This window comes from Monodelphis domestica, chromosome 2 (assembly GCF_027887165.1).
Source record: "Monodelphis domestica isolate mMonDom1 chromosome 2, mMonDom1.pri, whole genome shotgun sequence".
Taxonomy (NCBI): domain Eukaryota; kingdom Metazoa; phylum Chordata; class Mammalia; order Didelphimorphia; family Didelphidae; genus Monodelphis; species Monodelphis domestica.
Genome location: NC_077228.1, coordinates 487,556,565 through 487,575,007, shown reverse-complemented (window position 1 = coordinate 487,575,007; position 18,443 = coordinate 487,556,565). Strand labels below are relative to the sequence as shown.

General features: G+C 38.3%; 1 protein-coding gene across 1 annotated transcript in view; it reads right to left on the bottom strand.

Annotated features, from left to right (window-relative positions):
* SLC22A15 (solute carrier family 22 member 15) overlaps positions 1-18,443 on the bottom strand; it is a 97,742-nt gene that overhangs the window by 8,605 nt on the left and 70,694 nt on the right. The window contains exons 8-10 of the mRNA XM_001364043.5: positions 14,779-14,864; positions 4,203-4,323; positions 1,297-1,369 (exon numbers count right to left, since the gene is read on the bottom strand). Of these exons, the coding sequence (XP_001364080.2) occupies positions 1,297-1,369; positions 4,203-4,323; positions 14,779-14,864 (280 nt within the window). The remainder of the gene's footprint in view (positions 1-1,296; positions 1,370-4,202; positions 4,324-14,778; positions 14,865-18,443) is intronic.

Below are 18,443 nucleotides of genomic sequence, written 5' to 3'. Positions count from 1 at the left end.
CCTTGGAACAAATACACAGTATTGATTCCAAGACGGAAGGTAAGGGTTTAAAAAAAAAAAAAGAACGGGTCCACCTTTCAGATAAGACATGAGTTGCTTAGATTCACAATTAGGAGAAAATTCCTCATGCCAATCTTTAGACATAACCTAGGTCCTTGTTTGGATTTCTGGGTCTCTGGACAGCAAATACAGGTGGTTCAGTTGCCCAGTCACACAGGACTAGGTTCAAACAATACTCAATTTCCACACTCACTGACTTTCTTAGAGTCTGAGCAGGAGAGAGCAAAACTTGACCTAAAGTTCCCCTGGGATATAGAACATATCATTAGGATTTTATTTACATTGCAGTTTGCTTCCCCCTAATATCCAGTGGGCAAAGAGAGTGAAATGTGGGTAAAGCCACATGGACCAAAGTGAACCATGGGTAAAGCCATACAGATCAAAGTGAACCATGGGTAAAGCCACACAGATCAAAGTGAACCATGGGTAAAGTGACGTTAGTCCCTTGAGACACAGAGCAACAATTGCTCAAACAAATGACCCCTTCCTTAGTAACTAAAAAGCATTCCTGAAAACCCCTATATACTCTCTTATCTTTTACACTCTTTATTTTCTCACTCTTTACTTTTACTCATCCCCTTATCGTATTTACTTACTATACTAGCTACTCTGTTACTCTGTTCTCTTATAATAAAGTGTGTTTCCTTGGAATAGAGTCATTTTGAGTCACCAATCAAATTGTTTTGAGATGAGACCTAATTAGAATGAGCCTCATCAGCTATAGAACTGTGGAGTGTCTTGGAGAATATTTAGCCCAATTTCCAGTTTCTTAAGGTCTAGATAAGTGAAGTGAATTTTTCAGGGCCATAAGGTAGTAAACAAGAGCCAGGATTGGAACCCAGAGACTTGTGAAATCTAAATCCAGTGCTCTTTTCAAGAGTGCTATTCCTCCTCCCCTCTGAAAAGGGAGAGAAGGAAAGAGGGGTCCTTTGGGATGTCATATGACAGAACAAGGATAGAATCCCTGAGGAGAGGGGTCCTACTGGATACTCATGGCATCCTTAGAGCACAAAGCTCACTAGTCCCTATTATAATGCTAGAATCTGAATTTAAAACAAGTACATAACCAATGCCCAAAAGGGGGGAAAAGTAAAGTAGGTTTAGAGGACACATGAGAGCTCCTTTATGTAGATTTATTTAGTATCTGTTAATTAGTTTTTCATATTCAAGGCATAAAGACAACTACTTCTACAGTCAAAAAGCCAGGGAAGAGAAAATCAGGAGGTACAAACCAACCAGTGAGGGAATGAAGGGTGCAATAATCCCACCAACTCGGGAAAACATCGAACACATTCCTAGTCCAACATTCCTGAAATAAAAGACAAAGGAGAGGATCAATGGCACTTCCAAGGAAAGATTTATAGGGTCCATTTTTAAAAGGAACACAAAAAATGCCTAGAAGCATCCAAAACAAAGACAAAATCCCTTAAAAATTACATTGACTATGGTGTTCACAAATTCTGCAAATTTTATAGCTACTGTCATCTATGATGACTTGGGAATATTTATCATAGTCAAGAATTATGAGACAGTGAGAAAAATAGGTAGATAAAAGTCCTGAAAAGAAATATAAAAAAAATAAACTAGAAAATGACATGATTTTCAGTGACTCAAAGAACAAAGAAAAATCAGCAAGAGGAAGGAAACCAATTGGAAAATTATGATCTGTACATAATTTCTATTAGTCTAGACAAGTGAACCCCATTACAAGTGCATTCTTGCTATCTCAGGACCCTCTAAATATTGCCTCTATACCTCCCTATGAGAGGTTAGGTCTAGAGTTTATTTTCATTATGCTTGCATCATTCTAATAATATACTTATTTGCTATATTCTTTCTTCATCTGTAAAATGGTATAAAAGGAGAAGCCTGGTTCAAGTTATCCCTATGATTCTTTTTTTTACAATTTTTCCCCTCAATTACATGTCAAAACAATTTCTAACATTTGTTTAAAATTTTTTTTTTAGTTCCAAATTCTCTTCCTTCCTTTTCTTCCCCTCTTGAGTAGGCAGCAATTTGATATAAATTATGCATGTGCAGTCATACAAAATACCTTTCTAAATTAACCATGTTATACAAGAAAACATAGACCCCTCTCAAAAAAACCCAAGAAAAATAAAGTAAAAAAAGTAATCTTTCATCTGAATTCAAATTGTATTAATACCTTCTCTGGAGGTGGCTAGCATTTTTTATCCTGAATCCTTCAGAATTGTCTTTAATCATCTTATTGCTGACAATAGCTGAATTGTTCACAGTTGAATGCTGTTACTATGTATGATGATCTCCTGATTCTGTTTACTTCACTTTGTATTAGTTCGTATAAGTCTTCCCAAATTTTTCTGAAATTATCTTGCTCATCCTTTCTTATGGCACAAAAAGATCCCATTTCAATCACATACCACAACTTGTTCAGCCATTCTCCAATTGATGGGCATCCCCTCAATTTCTAATTCTTTGCCACCAGGAAAAAAAAAGAGCTGTTATTGATATTTTTGTATATCTAGGTTCTTCTTCCTTTAAAAGAAAATCTCTTTGGGATACAGACTTACTAGTACTATAATTGGGCCAAAGGGTATATACTGTTTTATAGCCCTTTGGGCATAGTTCCAAATCACTTGCCAGAATCATTGGATCAATTCATAACTCTACCAAGAGTGTATTAGTGTCCCAATTTTTCTACATCCCCTCCAACATTTGTTGCTTTCCTTTTCTGTCATATTAGTCAATCTGACAGATGTGAGGGGGTACCTCAGAGTAGTTTGAATCTGCATTTTTTTAAACAGTAGTAATTTAGAACACTTTTCCTATGATCCCATTTTTTAACTCAAAAAAAAAAATTCTAACAACCATTTAGGAACTAATCAGGTCTTTGGACAATGTCACAGCTTCCCCGTGCCTATATGCAAGATATTCTAAAATGATGACAATCATAGAATTGTAAGGTTTGTAAAGAAATCTAAAAAAAAATCATCTCATTTGATCCTCACAAAAGTCTTGTGAATATCATTATCCTTATTTTAAAAATGAGAAAATTGAGGCATGGAGCAGATTCAATAGTTTGTCCATAGTAATACAGATAAATGTCAAAAGTATGATTTGTGCTCAGGTGTCTCCTAATTTTTAGTCTAGTTCTATTTCTCCTACATCATGCTGCACCTCTTATTAAGACTTCAGAGTCAATGTTACCATAGCAGAAGCTTTTGTGGAAGACAAAAGTATCTGCTATCATTTATCAGACCACATGAAGGGACAAAAGAGATGCCTGAAGACTGAGAGAGGTAAAATGATGAATCATTCATTTTTGGAACAGATAATACAATTGTAAAAGGCTAACCTTTAAGAGTAGAGGCTAGTCTAATTGCCTTTAGTGATAAGAATAATAGAGTAGATTTTTAAAAAAAGCAAGAATGAAATGGCAGCTTATTGTTGTCCAGTTATTTCAGCTGCGTCTGACACTTTTGTAGCTCCATTTTGAGGTTTTCTTGGGAAAGATACTAGAGTGGTTTGCCATTTCCTTCAACAGCTCATTTGACATATGAAGAAACTGAGGCAAGCAATTGGTTAAGTGACTTGCTTAGGATAATTCAGCTAGGAAGTGTCTGAGGCCAGATTTGAAATCAGGAAGATGAGTCCTCCTGATTGCAGACCTGGCACTCTACCCACTGCACCACCTAGCTGCCCCTACTTTCAATATATTGTGCTTATGCTTACATGTATACAAATTGTTTGCCCTGATAGATCATGAAACTCTTGAAGGCAGGGACTATTTGCTTTTCATCACTGCATTCCTAAAAACCCAATACTCTGTATTTTGCATAGGATAAGTATTTGTTGAATTGAATCTAATAGAGAAACCTAGATAATGTAAAGCAAAAAATATTGTCTTTCACTCAATTATATCAGGATACTTAGTCCACAATATGCCCAGTAATAAAATACCACAAAGGAACCAAGATCCAAGCAAAAACTGTCATCCCACCCCAGTGACAACCTTCATGACATTTTTACAGGTTTAAAAATGCTCCAAGGTTACAAGGCAGCTATAAGGTAAGCTTGTTTTTGACTGAAGCATAAAAGGATATGGAAGGAGGAGTTTGGAACAAATAGACTACCTGGAGAGGGCTTCTTGGATGGCTCCTTACCTGATGACCGTTGGATAAAGCTCCGATGTATAGATGTAAATAATGTTAAAAGCAGCACTGATGGTCAGTTTCCCTAATAAAGACAAAGAACGGCTATTCACCACTGCAAACACGCCTGTGTCTGGAAAAGAAAAGACAACCCCATGTAGAAGATCATTAGTAAAGATGACAATCCTTTTTTGAAGTTATACAGCATTTAGAAAAAAAAAAAGGATGCAAATCCAACCAGTAGGATGGCTGTGGTCGCTGCTACTGGAAGAAGGCTCAGAAATCAGAAGATGGACCTTTGTCTGTCTTCCAGATAATATGCCTTACAGTGTACCCAGAGCATGATAGTTATTAAATGTGCCCAGCATCTAGATAGTTCTGACAAACTGCAGCAGTCACATGCAACCTACACAGAGTTATTCATGAAATCCAGTAAAGCCCAAAAGGTATTTTATTTGATAAGAAACTAACTTGTACCTCTTTTATATTTTGATATGTACTTAAGAACTTCAAGAGAACTGCAGACACAGAGCTGAAAGGGGGAAGGGAGAGAAGGGTTCACATTTGAATATGGAAAGACAGTACATATCTATCCTTGAGAGAAGAGGCTAGCTTGTTTTTCTCTGTTAGATCCAACACAACAACAGAGCCTAGCAATAGTAGATACTATATAAATCATAGTTATTATCAATGTCAGGCTTTTTTTTTTGAAAAATTTATTTATTCTAATTAGAACATTATTCCTTGGTTACAAGAATCATATCCTCCCCCCCCTTCCACCACCCCTCCCCATAGCCAACACACAATTCCACTGCGTTTTACATGTGCCATTGATCAAAACCGATTTCCACGTTGTTGATATTTGCACTAGGGTGATCATTTAGAGTCTACATCCCCAATCACATCCCCTTGACCCATGTGATCAAGAAGCTGTTTTTTTTTGGTGTTTCTACTCCCACAGTTCTTCCTCTGGATGTGGATAATGTTCTTTCTCATAGATCCCTCTGGGTTGTTCAGGATCACTGCATTGCTGCTAGTAGAGAAGTCCATTACCTTCGATTGTACCACAGTGTATCAGTCTCTATGTACAATGTTTTCCTGGTTCTGCTCCTTTCACTCTGCATCAATTCCTGGAGGTTGTTCCAGTTCCCATGGAATTCCTCCAGTTCGTTATTCCTTTGAGCACAATAGTATTCCATCACCAACAGATACCACAATTTGTTAAGTCATTCCCCAATTGGAGGGCATGCCATATTTTCCAATTTTTTCCAAATGCCTGGCTTTTCTTGACTAATCCTACCCCCTGTGATAGCTTCTACCCATCTATGATCCCATAAGCTCATATATAATAATTCACACTATAGCAAATCATGTCTTTTGATATTCTGCTTTGTAATTGTTTAACATGAAATTTTACATTTGGTTCTTGATTTAGATTCCATGCTTTGAGAGGTCAGACTATGCCTTTTGCTTTTTAAGGCTCTCACAGGATCATTCCTACAAGATACCACATAGAGGTGGTCTTGAGCAACTATTTATTAATGATCTGAGGTTTGAAAGACAAGAATAGACCTTAACTGTATGCAATAATGACAGGAACTTATCCTTTAGACTTCTCTATTCCCCACAATACTTGGTCTGCAGGACATGTTTGCAATCGATATTTATCAAATGAATAGCTAGATGGATGTCTGATGAGGCTCTTCTTGGTGGGAGAAACCACAGTTCCACTGACTTCCTGATTTCTTTGCTGGAAAGGAAGACAAGACCTACAAAGAAAAGCCTGCTCCCAGCAATCAGAGAATCACCACAGCATCTCATTAGGCATCATCTTCCCTGCTTGATTTTCAAATCAATCTTCATGTATTTCCAAGTCCTCATCTATTTTCAAGTTTGGATATGCCAAATTGTGCCATCTGGGGCCATATCTTTCCCCTCTTGCCAGATTATCTGGAAAAGAAACCCAGTCCCTGTTTTATATGCCCTGTGGGGGGGTGTGGGGGGGAGAGAGAAATAACCTGGAAAACCAGAATTCACTGAACAAATAATGACTTGTCTTTTGGTCTTTGTTCTCTAGGGTATGTGGTTGGGCTTTTAACTATTTCTTTTTTTTTTCTTTCAGAGCTAAAAGGAGAACAGGCCAACTTCATCATTATTTTCCCCAAATCTGAGTGAGTTAGTATAACGAGTTGGGGCAGCAGGGGAGCCCGGAGAGGTGTGCTCCTCTGCTGGCTTCTATAAATGATCTTTCAAAATGATGTGCTATGTGGTCTTCCAGATAGCACCAGTATGGAGGTATTGTATATCTTTGGCAGTATGCTAGGGGCTTACCGCCCTAGAGTTTGGACTATTAAGCAAAAAAAAAAAACCCTCACTGAAAAAATAGCATCAAAATATCTATAATAGGACTCACATAATGATAGCTAAGTCTGGAAAAGATCCATCACATATGACATTGGAACCATTAGGCAGAGGCCAGCAGCAGACTCCTAGAATTCTGAACATGGGATAATAGATTGACAGTAAGGAGGGACCTCAGAGGCCACCAAATCCATTCTTCTCATTTTATAGAAGAAATCTGATCTATATTTTTTAAAGTATTTTGTGTTAAAAATTGGTTTAAATTTATTTTTGTTAGCTCATTATTTCGTGGGTTAAATTAAAATGCCCAGGTATCTCTCTCCCTCCCTCTAGAGGAATGCATTGCTTGACAAAAAAAATCTGTATGTATAAATGATGTCTTTCATGTTTCTATTCATCAGTTCTTTCTCTGGGGGTGGACACTCATGAGTAAGTCTTCAAACATTAATTCTGTAGCTGTATATGATGTTCTTTTGGCCCTATTCATTTCACTTTTTATAATTTCACGTAGGTCTTCCATTTTTTTTACAAATGTAATCTGCTCATCATTTCTTACTGCACAGTAGTATTTCATCACAATCATATGCCACAACTTGTTCAGCCATTCCCCAATTGATGGGCTTCCCCCACAGTTTCCAGTCCTTTGCCACCATAAAGAGAGGCTATAAGTATTTTAGAACATATAGGTTCCCCTCCTTTTTTCCTGATTACCTTAAGATATAGACTCAATAATGATATTGCTGGTTCTAAGGGTATATACAGTTTTATAACTACCTAAGCATAATTCTAGATTGCAATCTTATGGTATTCTTTTTTTTTTAACCCTTACCTTCCATCTTGGAATCAATACTATATATTAGTCAGAAGAGTGGTAAGAGTGAGGTAATAGGGGTCAAGTGACTTGCCCAGGGTCACACAGCTGGGAAGTGTCTGAGGCCAGGTTTGAACCCAGGAACTCCAGTCTCTAGGCCTGGCTCTTAATCCACTGAGCCACCTGGCTGCCCCTCTTCAGGTATTCTTGAATGAATGGTATCTAATGTGATCTCTCACTGCCTTCTATGCATAATCTGGGCTTGGTGGTAACACAATGTATGGTCTAGGAGTTGTGGTAGAGACTTGAAGAGAGAGAGGTTTTGCAGGACATGCCAAGATGCAAGAACCAAGGCTGGGGACCTGTCTGTCAATAAAGAAGAAGGTTCCAAATGGAATGTTACCAGGAGAGGCAGTTGGGGGAGCCTGACCAGAGGAGAGGAATTGGGACCTTGGGACTCACTCTCTCTCTGGGGGGTTATTGAACTGAGGAGGCTTGGTTTGGGGCTCTGACCAAAGGAGGAACTGATTCCCTCTCTGGGAGTTGAAGCTGACCAAGGGAGAAACTGAGAAGCTTCTGATTCTTTCTCTGGCTCTGGGAGTTGAAGCTGGCCAGGGGGATTTGTTTTTGTCTCTCTCTCTGAGATTTGACTGACCAAGAGTTGGAGGAAAGCCAGGCTAAAGGAAAGCCAGGCTGAAGGAGAGACTTTTCTTGGTGGCTGGCTGAGGGGGAAGTATCCCTGAACTAATTTTGTTACTTCTGTCCCAGACTGAAGGACCCTCAAGGGGCGGGGGGTGGGGGGAGAGGACAGAGGGCTTCTGGAGTTAAGCTGAGAGACATTGGTGGCTTTGTGAAGAAGAAAGAAGATTTTAAACAGTTGTCCTCCATCCATCTCTCTAACTGTCCCTCTGAGTCACAATTGTGACAAGACTGACTATTTCCATAACCCTCCTAAATTCTCCTTGTAGTGTAGGGAAACCCTCATCCCTCTTACCTCAGTTTCCCATCCTGTTATCACAATAAACCCCTTACCTGAGAAAGAAAACTAGACTATTTTATAGTCCACTCATGGGGGAGGGAGGAAGCCAAAAGGCTTCCGGAAGTGGGTGGTTAAGGGAGGGAGTGAGGGAGGAAGAGGGAGGAGGTTAGGAAATAGATTGATCCATCAGACATCAGTAGGGATCAGTAGGCAGACCCTAGTGTATTCCCTTGTAGCATTTCTCTCTATCTTTGTGGCAGCATCTCTCTGTATCTCTCAGTATCTCTGAAGAAAGTATTTCTATCTCCATAACTAGTAGCAGTTCTCCAGTCACAGTCAAGTCAGAGTACATTCCAGTTAGTTAGTTCAACAACAGATAGTAACACAAATTACCTATTAATACATTTGGCACCTCTAGTTTGACTGAACTCTACAGATCTCTGGTAAAGAAACAAAGACAGACAAAAATGTTCAAACAAGTGGTTTTTGGTGTGATGGTCATCATGGCCATTGCTTGCTTTTGGGTATATCATATTCTATATAGTAGGATAACCATATGGCAGTGGAAACTCTGGAGTATGTAGGCAATGTTACAACGTCAATTTTACAGTTGCCATTTCAACATGAATTGGTACTCTGGCAAGTCCTGGCACAAGTATATGTACTTTTTATGGCTATGTTGCAGACTCTAACCCATGTGAAGAAAGTTTTCAGATTTATGGTTCCCCTTAAGGCAGAGAAGATTATGGGTGTGGATACCAACTTAGAGGGCATGATTAAGGCTGTATTTGAATAATTGGTCAAGGAAAAAGGTCTATATCTAGTTACGGGCAAGAACATTGGGCGAACAGAGAATGCACCTAAGGAAAATGAAGGTGGCAATGGAAATGGGAACCAGGCTTCTAGTGACCCGGAGAAAATCTGTCCATTGAAAGAGGTCACTAAGCTAACTACTAATGCTGGTATGATTCACTCAAAAGCCCATAGACAATTCTCCACTCAGGAACTTGAGTCCATAAAGTGCCATTTCCCAAAATTTGTGGACAATCCTTTTAAATCCCAAAAGGAGCTGAAGAGAGCATTCTGGATCTTTGATCCAGATTTCGAAGATGTCGAATTCCTATTGTCTGAACTGTTCAGCTCCCATGAACAGAGACAATTTTTGGAGAAAACGAGATGACAGCAATTTGATTAGCTGTCCAACAGTAGAACAAAGAGGGGATATGGACTTTGCCAATCCAACTAGCATGTCCTATCTTAAAAGGTGCAGGGAGGATTTGCTTCAGGCCATTAAGCAATGCTGTTCTAAACCAAATGCATGGGCCAAGTTTGACAAGATCAGGCAGGATAAAGGGGAACATCCAGCCACATACATGACCGTCTGTCAGAGATGGCAGAGTCAATCTTAGGTCTAGAAGCTGACACTGACGAGACAGCTGGCCACATTCATATACAATTTCTAAGGGGATGCACACTCAATTTGAGAATATTTTTCAAAAACTATTTCCCTAAATATGACTCAGTTTCCATTGAATTGAGAGAGGCTGCAGGTTACCTATTTGAAAACAATTCAGATCAGAGTAAGGAAGTTCAAGACTTGAAAGATAAGTTAGAGAGCACTGAAAAGGATTTGAAACAAAAGGAAATTGAACAAATTAAAAATCTGAACATGGTTAGGACTTTCAAAACATCTCGTCCCCCGAAACCTAGTTACCAGGGAAGACCAGTGCAGAAAGAGACTAAGAAATGTTTCTTTTGTCATCGGAAAGGTCACTTGATTAGAAACTGTTTTTTAAAGAAGAAACATGAGAGTAATAACAAAGACAAACAAAATGCACAAACTAGGTACAGGAAGTCCACTTGTTCACATTGCAAGTTAAAGTCCTCACAATAGGCTCCAGACTTGAATGACATGCAAAAGGCAATAGAAACTGGAGCTAAGCCTTTAGGCTTATTCTGATATGGTTAGAAAATAGTTATGAAGCCAGGCCCATAAGTTGTGTAGTGTGGCACTTGGGGGTAGAAGAAATTGTGAGAATGAGGCTGAAGTTGAAAATAATAGAAGAAACTGGGGAAATAGTGTGAAATTGGTGCAAGACAGTGAATCTGTGAATGATAGCCATTGCAATAAAGCAAGAGACAGGCTGAGACAGATTAAAGAGTCAGAAACAGAACTTAAGGAAATAACATCCCAAATAGAAAGGGAAATGAAAGGCTTTGAAATGAGTTGTACAGTAACTAAACAGGAAAAGTCTGTGAAGGAAATCAGATCATTCCTAGAGAACTTTTTCCAGTGTAGAATGGATAATGGGATTGACTTAAGCAAAAGAAAACAAAAGAAAGAGTCACAAGGACTCAAACAAAAGTTTATGACTGATGCAGAAACACATAATTTCAATTCCCAAAAGGTTACTGTTAATAAAGATGACAAGGTTCTAAAAACATTCACAAATGACATCCCACCAGACTTAGTTAATTCTCCCAAGAGCTTTATGGCAGAGGTACCCTTAGAAAAGACATCTAATTTGAATCCAGAAGCTAGTACCTTCCATCCAGCAGTGAGTGATGTAGATAAGGAAAAACTAACTGAAAATGAAGCTGAAATTACTTTTGAACACAATAATTATCATATTCAAAGTAGTGGAGGTGACATATCAATTAAATTTGAATCTGGGGATGGAATGGCAGGAATTGGCTTGCTTTTAAAAAATTCTTTGGCTTCATTGGTGAGAACCTGTAAATGAAGTCTTTGATGCCAATGGCTCTGACTTGTGGCTATAAAATGGTGATCTAGAACTTGTCTTTCCCAGCAACTGTTGTAGCTGTCAAAGTTGTCACTCGGGAAAGCTTTGCACTTTCAGAATTCTTCTTTGGAAACTTTCATCAGAATCCATTTCTAAGTCAAGCACAAAAATAAAAGTTCATTGTTTTATATCCTCGATTTTTACCACAACAACCTGATCAAGGTGATTCTTTACTCCTGAGACTTGACATCAAATAATAGTTACTGATTATTTACACACGCACACACACACGCACACACACACAGAGTCCACCCTGAAAGCATGATGGTTTGTTACCAATAAGAACATGTAAAAGCAATGTGTGCGGAAGGCTCTAAAGGCATTTCTAAAAATGGGTTGGAATCATTGAATTAAATGTTTAAGCTCTTAAAGGAATTACTTTGAAGGTGGCAATCTTTGAATGTCTAAGTAAGCTAAGGAATGTTAAAAATTCAGTCTCACCTCACATGCTGGTGTGAGATTCTTGGTTTGTTTCTGAACAGCAGAGGTCAGGACCCACTAGAGAAGGCAGGTAGGAAAAGGATACACTGGGATCTGGGATGATAATCAGCTATTTTTAAGTTGAGGAACCAGATTTTTTTAAAGTGGTAGTTACAGGCAGTGAAATTTGGAAAAGCAAGTTCTTATGGATGAGACTAGACATAGGTCAGGTGAAACTCATTTCAAGGACAAGATTCACTGCACTTTTGAGTCAGGGAATGTTTTATAGTGCCCTGAATCTTCCTTGATTGAAGATGGGAAAGCGAAGAGGGAAAGAAGTAGGAAAAAGGCAGAAAATCCTTAATAGTGGGGATGTTGGAACCAGACTGGTCCATGAATGAGTAATGGGCTGTGCAAAATGAATTCCATTGTTGGATTATAAAGTAGTCATGGAGGAATTACAGGCTCCAAAAAAAGGCTGACAAGATTTGGTGGAACAAAATGCAGCCTTTAAGGCTCTCTCATAAGAAATCTTGTATGCATGTATTAAGATCAGATGTTATTCCATTAAAGAGGAAGCAATGAAAAACTTTGACAATCCTGACTGTTAATATGAAGCAGGTCATAAAATAGAGAATGCATGTTTGCCAAAGGGACTTGCCACCATCAGGTGGATTTAATTATGAATATACATGGAAGAAACATGGTGAGAGCTTCCCATTTCAAATAACAATGTGCAGGCTGAGACTGGTCAGATTTCTAAATGGAAATCACAATCATTCCCAAGACTTTTGCTTAACAATTTACACAAGAAAAACCAAGCAGATGAAGAACTATTGCCTGGGTCTATGATGTTTGGTTAGGACAGCCCATTAAGGTAATTCATCAGTATACAAATCTTTTAGCAAGAATAGTTTTTAAACCCAGAGATAATCTCCCAGGAAGAACTCATGCAATTCTTTTTTCCCTCTCTGGAAATCTTCATATATGGCCAGATGCTCACTTCTCTGAAGCTTATTTGAAGCTATCCAGTTCACTGAGGCACACCAGTATGATAGGAAAAGATCGATTAGACAAAATTATTACACTGAATCATGAAGTATAGTTGGACAGGATAAGGTAAAACCATTTGATAATACTGAAATGGATCTGAAATCTCTTTCATATGGAAGTTTCCTCCATCAAAGTAGATGACAATCCATCCATACCAATCCATACTGGATGAGTCCGTCTGATGTTTCCCATAAGGTGTCTTCCCAGTGTGTCAGAGGACTCCTTTACTTTCTCCTGACTTCATGAAGATATCAGAAGAGAACTCTTGCCATCCTACTTCACTTTTGCCATATATCAGTTCATCTTCTCTTCCTATCAGATGTTTCCTTTTACTCCTGATCTTCTTGGTGTTTTCTTGTTATTTACATACTACAGTGTGCCCATGCCCACTATCTAGTTCTCCATTGCCCTTCATGTGATATTCATTTTTAAATTCTTCCAAGACCATTACATGTCTTCCATGCATGAGGCAACATTGTCAGAATGCTGGTATTAAAAATATGGGAATTTGCTTCCACGGGAATCTTGGGATCATTAAAGAGCATGGCAATTTCTTGAAGGCAATCCAGGCTAGGCTAGTTCAGGCATTCTGGTTCATACTGCATTTTCCCAGGGAAGTCTATTAATCCAAATTAATCTAAATCTCCAGAAGTCGAAAGAACTGGAAATGGGGAAGGTTGCAGGACTATCTTCGTATAGTCCTTCTCTTCTCCCTTTTTCTACTAGATACTGGGAACAATAAACAAAAGCTCAAGGAGGTGAGGAATATCTCCATCTTTTAAAGAGTTCCCAAAGAACTGGAAGTGTGAAAAGCCCCTGACCAAATGAATTGGAGAGTTCCTTCTAGTCTTGTTATTTCTTTAAAAATGCATTTAAAAATAAAGCATTTAATGACAACAAAACTGTGGTCAGTTTCATCCAATGCGTACACTATCCTGTAGATTGAAGTTGTAAAGCTTTAGAATCACTATCATTTTGGTGAGTACCCAATAAAACACGACCCCATGTCAGATGCTGTGAAAAGCTGCAAAGGAAGGAGGACACATAGTCTCTGACCTCAAGCAGTTTATGAATCAGGACCCTAAGATTCCTCCGACCTGGGGACAGTAGTAATTTCCTCAAAGGGTTATTTATCTAATGAAATATAGACTTTCAGCTTTCAGCTTTTTGTTCTCTGGCCAGGTGGTACAGAAGATAGAGCCCTGGACCTGGAGTCAAGAAGACCTGAATTCAAGTATATCCTCAGACACTTATTAGTGATGTTGCCCTGGGCAACTCATTTAATCTCTGTTTGCCTTAGTTTCCTCATCTGCAAAATGGGGATGATAATAGCATCTACCTCCCACAGTTGTTGTGAGGATAAAATATTTGTTAAAAGCACTTAGCACAGTATTTAGCCTATCATCCTGTACTATATAAGCACTAGTTATTTTTGTTGTTGTTATTTCACCTATGAAGAAAGCACCAACATTAGGTCTTCTGTGTTAAGCTGTTTTTCCACAGTGGCTCCAGCTTTATTCTAAATCATATACCTAACATCTAGCACAGGGTTTGGCACATAGAATAATAGAGGATTGAAGAGGTCAAAAAGTCCAACAGATTTTTGTTCCTTTTTTTTCCTGATGAGGAAACTGAACTCCAGAGAGATGATGTGACTTTCCCAGGTTCATGCAACTAATGTTTAAAGTGGGCTTTCCTGATTCCAGACCCAGCACTCTTCCCACCATTCAGTAAATGCTTATTGATTGATAGAGCTTTCCTAGGCTTCCTTGTTGCCAATAATATACACTCAGAGTTAGCTGCTTCAGATTAGGGGTTCAATGCTATGGCCACAAAACAGAGATTTTCTCTGTGGGAAGCTAACGGGTCCTTATCATGATCCAATTAGCAGAACTGGCCTCACTAGTATGATGTTCTAGCCACCCAGATGGTAGCTTAATAGCCTGAAAGAATTAATAATGCACTTCTCAAAGTTCATTATTCACCCAGAGAATAGCTGCCTCACTAGGAAGGATCTGGTCCATTATGTCCTACACAATTGCTAAATAATATGCTGTCACAGAAATGAAACATGGCATATGGTAGATTCTCTTCCAGGCTAAGATCCACCATTATCAAAATGTTAACAAAAACCTTGCAAGAAAAATAAAAACAATGCACCTTTTTTTTCAGGAAGAAACATGACAATAAGACAGGCCAGTCCTCCAAGGCACAGAAAAACTGCTAATGTCCGCTTGCGACCAAACCTAAAAGAATCAAAACAAATGAGATATTCCTATTAATTATCTCTAAATCTTCCTGTTCCTCCCTACCTGACCTTCTCTTTGGTTTCCCATAATTTCTCTGTGTGTCCATAACTATACATGCATATATATATACATACATCTACACAAATGTCTGTGACTTTAATAAAATCAAAGAATATTTGCTGGATAACAGGTGCTAATAATACCAAGACATTAATGAGTCAGTAGATGTGACTGAAACATGTCAGCTTTCTTTTTTTTTTTTTAACCCTTACCTTCCATCTTAGAATCAAAACTAAGCATTGGCTCCAAGGCAGGAGAGTGATAAGGAACAGGTAATTGGGTTTAAGTGACTTGGCCCAGGGTCACACAGTTTGGAGGTGTTGAGGTCAAATTTGAACCCAGAACCTCCCATCTCCATGCCTGGCTATCCGCTGAGCCTCCTAGCTGCCCTGAATACATACTATCTTAACCACTGTTGATTATAGCAACAGGCACCACACTGCCAATACTTCTAAGATAATCAATCGTCAGTTTCCCATGGATGTACTATTTAATTGGACAAACACAAGAAAAACCTTAAACATGTCAGGAAATAGCTATAACACAACTGATCTACTTAACTAGTACTGTGATCAGTCAAATCAGCCCAAACAAAGAATGGTTCTCTATTTGATAAACTTTGTAAGATTACCAAGGACCTCATTGGAGGCTGCATAGATAAAATTTCAGGAGGTCATTGAAGTTGGATGGGGAAAAAATCAATCAATCAATCAATCAATCAATCTGTCTGTTTAAACTATCTAGTCTGTCTATCTGTCCATCCATCCATCCATCCATCCATCCATCCATCCATCCATCCATCCATCCATCCATCCATTTATTTGTCTATCTAAACTATCTGGTTTGTTTGTCTATCTGTACATCATCTACCTACCTACCTGTCTGTCTGTCTCTCTATCTCTCCATCTTTGTCTGTCTATCATCTCTCTCTATGTATATATATATATATATATTCATCTGTCTGTCTATCTATCTCTTCTGTGTCTGTCTATCTCTCTCTCTCTCCATCTGTGTCTATCATCTCTCTCTACCTATATCTCCATCTATCTCTCCATCTGTCTGTCTGTCTATCTATCTATCTATCTATCTATCTATCTATCTCTCCATCCATTCTTCTGTATCTATCTATCTATCTATCTATCTATCTATCTATCTATCTATCTATCTATCTATCTATCTATCTATCTTCATTAACCTCTAACTGAAAATTAACACTTTTTGAAATTACTTTAACAAAATATGATTTGAGAAGGTACTTATAGATTCCAGCAAACTGCCAAGAGTTCCATGAAACCAAAAAAGTTATAAAAGCTTGCACTGATTAGAACTATGTTAAGGACATAACATGTTAAACCTGATAAACTAAAAACAAGAGGGGATTTTGAATGAGCTTCATAAGCCATCATTTTCTCATCCCTAATATAAACATAATAATCAATAATAATAATAATAATAGCTATCTCATGGAGTTATTGGTGTGGAGCTCAAATGAGATGATATATGTACATAATTTTGCAAAATGACATACTTTATTATACAAAATATTGTTATTAATATAATTATGATAAAAACACTAGAAACAAGCTCATTGTGTACAATCAAAACATTCTTAAATTAGAGGTACATTTGATATTGTGTGAATTTAATATAAATTTGTATTCCTCTTTCCTTTAAAAAAGGAAAGTTTTGAAAATTCATTTTGGCCTCAACCCTACCCACTGAATGGGTAGGTAGACCTCAAGCCTGAGGTCTCATGGCTCCCTGGTGTCCTGGAAGATGCTTGCCTCTTGCCCCACAGTGACTCCTGGCGTCTGGAACACTCGCCTCTGATCTGGACTGAGGTCAAGTCTGTCTAGCCAGGTAGTCCCAGAAAAAGTGACATCACCAGAGTTATAAGTTATGGATTAAGGAAGCTTATGGTCTCTTGGCTAGGAAACAGTGGGAGTGAAGGGAGATGCACGCTACGTGAGCTGGGAACTGAGATTAGCGAGACCATGTGATTATGTGTCTTTACTTTCTTCCACCTGCTTTCACTATCTAATAAATAATTTTATAACAATAAACTAATAAATAATTTATAATAATAAACCTAATAAATAATTTTATAATAATAAACCCAATAAATAATTTTATAATAATAAATCTAATAAATAATTTTAAAATAATAAATCTAATAAATATTTTTAAATTCTAACAATACTGAATTAAACTTGGAGAAGATTCTACTTCCCTCTTCATATTCTTTCAATAAAAATGAAAACAATCTCTATAACTTGGGCTATTGCTGTAATAATTCACTTAGCTCTCACTTCAATTTTCACAGACACACAGAACTTGAAAGAAAAACAATTGTGCATAGTAAATCCAGCTATAATAAAGTTCATGAAGATGTGTTATTTGTAGAAATCCTCACTTAGAGCCTGTTTATGCTTTTAAAAAAAAAAATCCTTACCTTTTGTCTTAGAAACAATACTAAGTATCAGTTCCAAGATAAAAGGATAAGGGCTAGTTAGGGGGGTTATGTGACTTGTCCAGCGTCACACAGGTAGGAAATATTGGTAGCCAAGTTTGAACCTGGGATGTCCCATTCCCCAGAAATGGCTCTCTATCTACTGAACCACCTAGCCATCCTAAACTTTGCTTTATTTTTCCCACAACTGTAACAAGATCAGTCATCTGTTTTCCAAGCCCATAGTAAATCAGAGGGAGCAAAAAATAGAAGCAGGATATGAGTAAGCTTCACACAATGGGAGCAGGAGTGAATCTCACACAAATCAAGCAATTTGGGGCCATTTAGTACACAGGTAATCTCCACAGTCTCTGAGGACATCAGCCCAATCCAATCTAATTAATGCCTGTAATGCCATACTTAAGTCAGTCTCATGCTCACGATGTCCTATAAGAAGGTAGGAAGTGTGTGCTATGTCTTGGCAGAGAGGTGATTGCTTCTTCATGAAAATGATCAAAACAAAACAAGTCTTGCCACTTGCAAGGACAAAGCTTCGGTCATTAGGAACCTTCGCCTATACTGGAAGAGCCTATTTTCTTGGAGATGCCAGAAAAGTCTCGTGTCAGTGTAAGTTCTTAAAAGCAGATTCACTGGGGAGATAAAAACGTATCACTATGAACCATCACCACTGGCATGAGCTTCATGGCATACAATGACTTCCAACTTCTTCTACAGTTCTGAGGTGATGCCACGTTTTGTGTGAAGGGGAGCCTGGTTTCCTGAAGGCTCTGCCAGGGAATGGGGCCAATGGCAAGCCTTACCAAGCTGGAAAGACTTCATGTCCATGCCCAGGGATTATCTGAAGGTCTGTCATCCAAGGATGTCAATAACTGGGGGTCAGTCATTGAATAATGATACTCTTTGGAGCAGTGAGGGGATTGGGGCAATGGCAACTCAATTAACGGGTTAGTTAGTAAGGCAGAGTGGGGTTGGTGGAGAAAGTTGATGAAATCATCTACAGGCACACAAAATAAAGATGTCCCATGTAAAAAATAAACCAGCTTCCC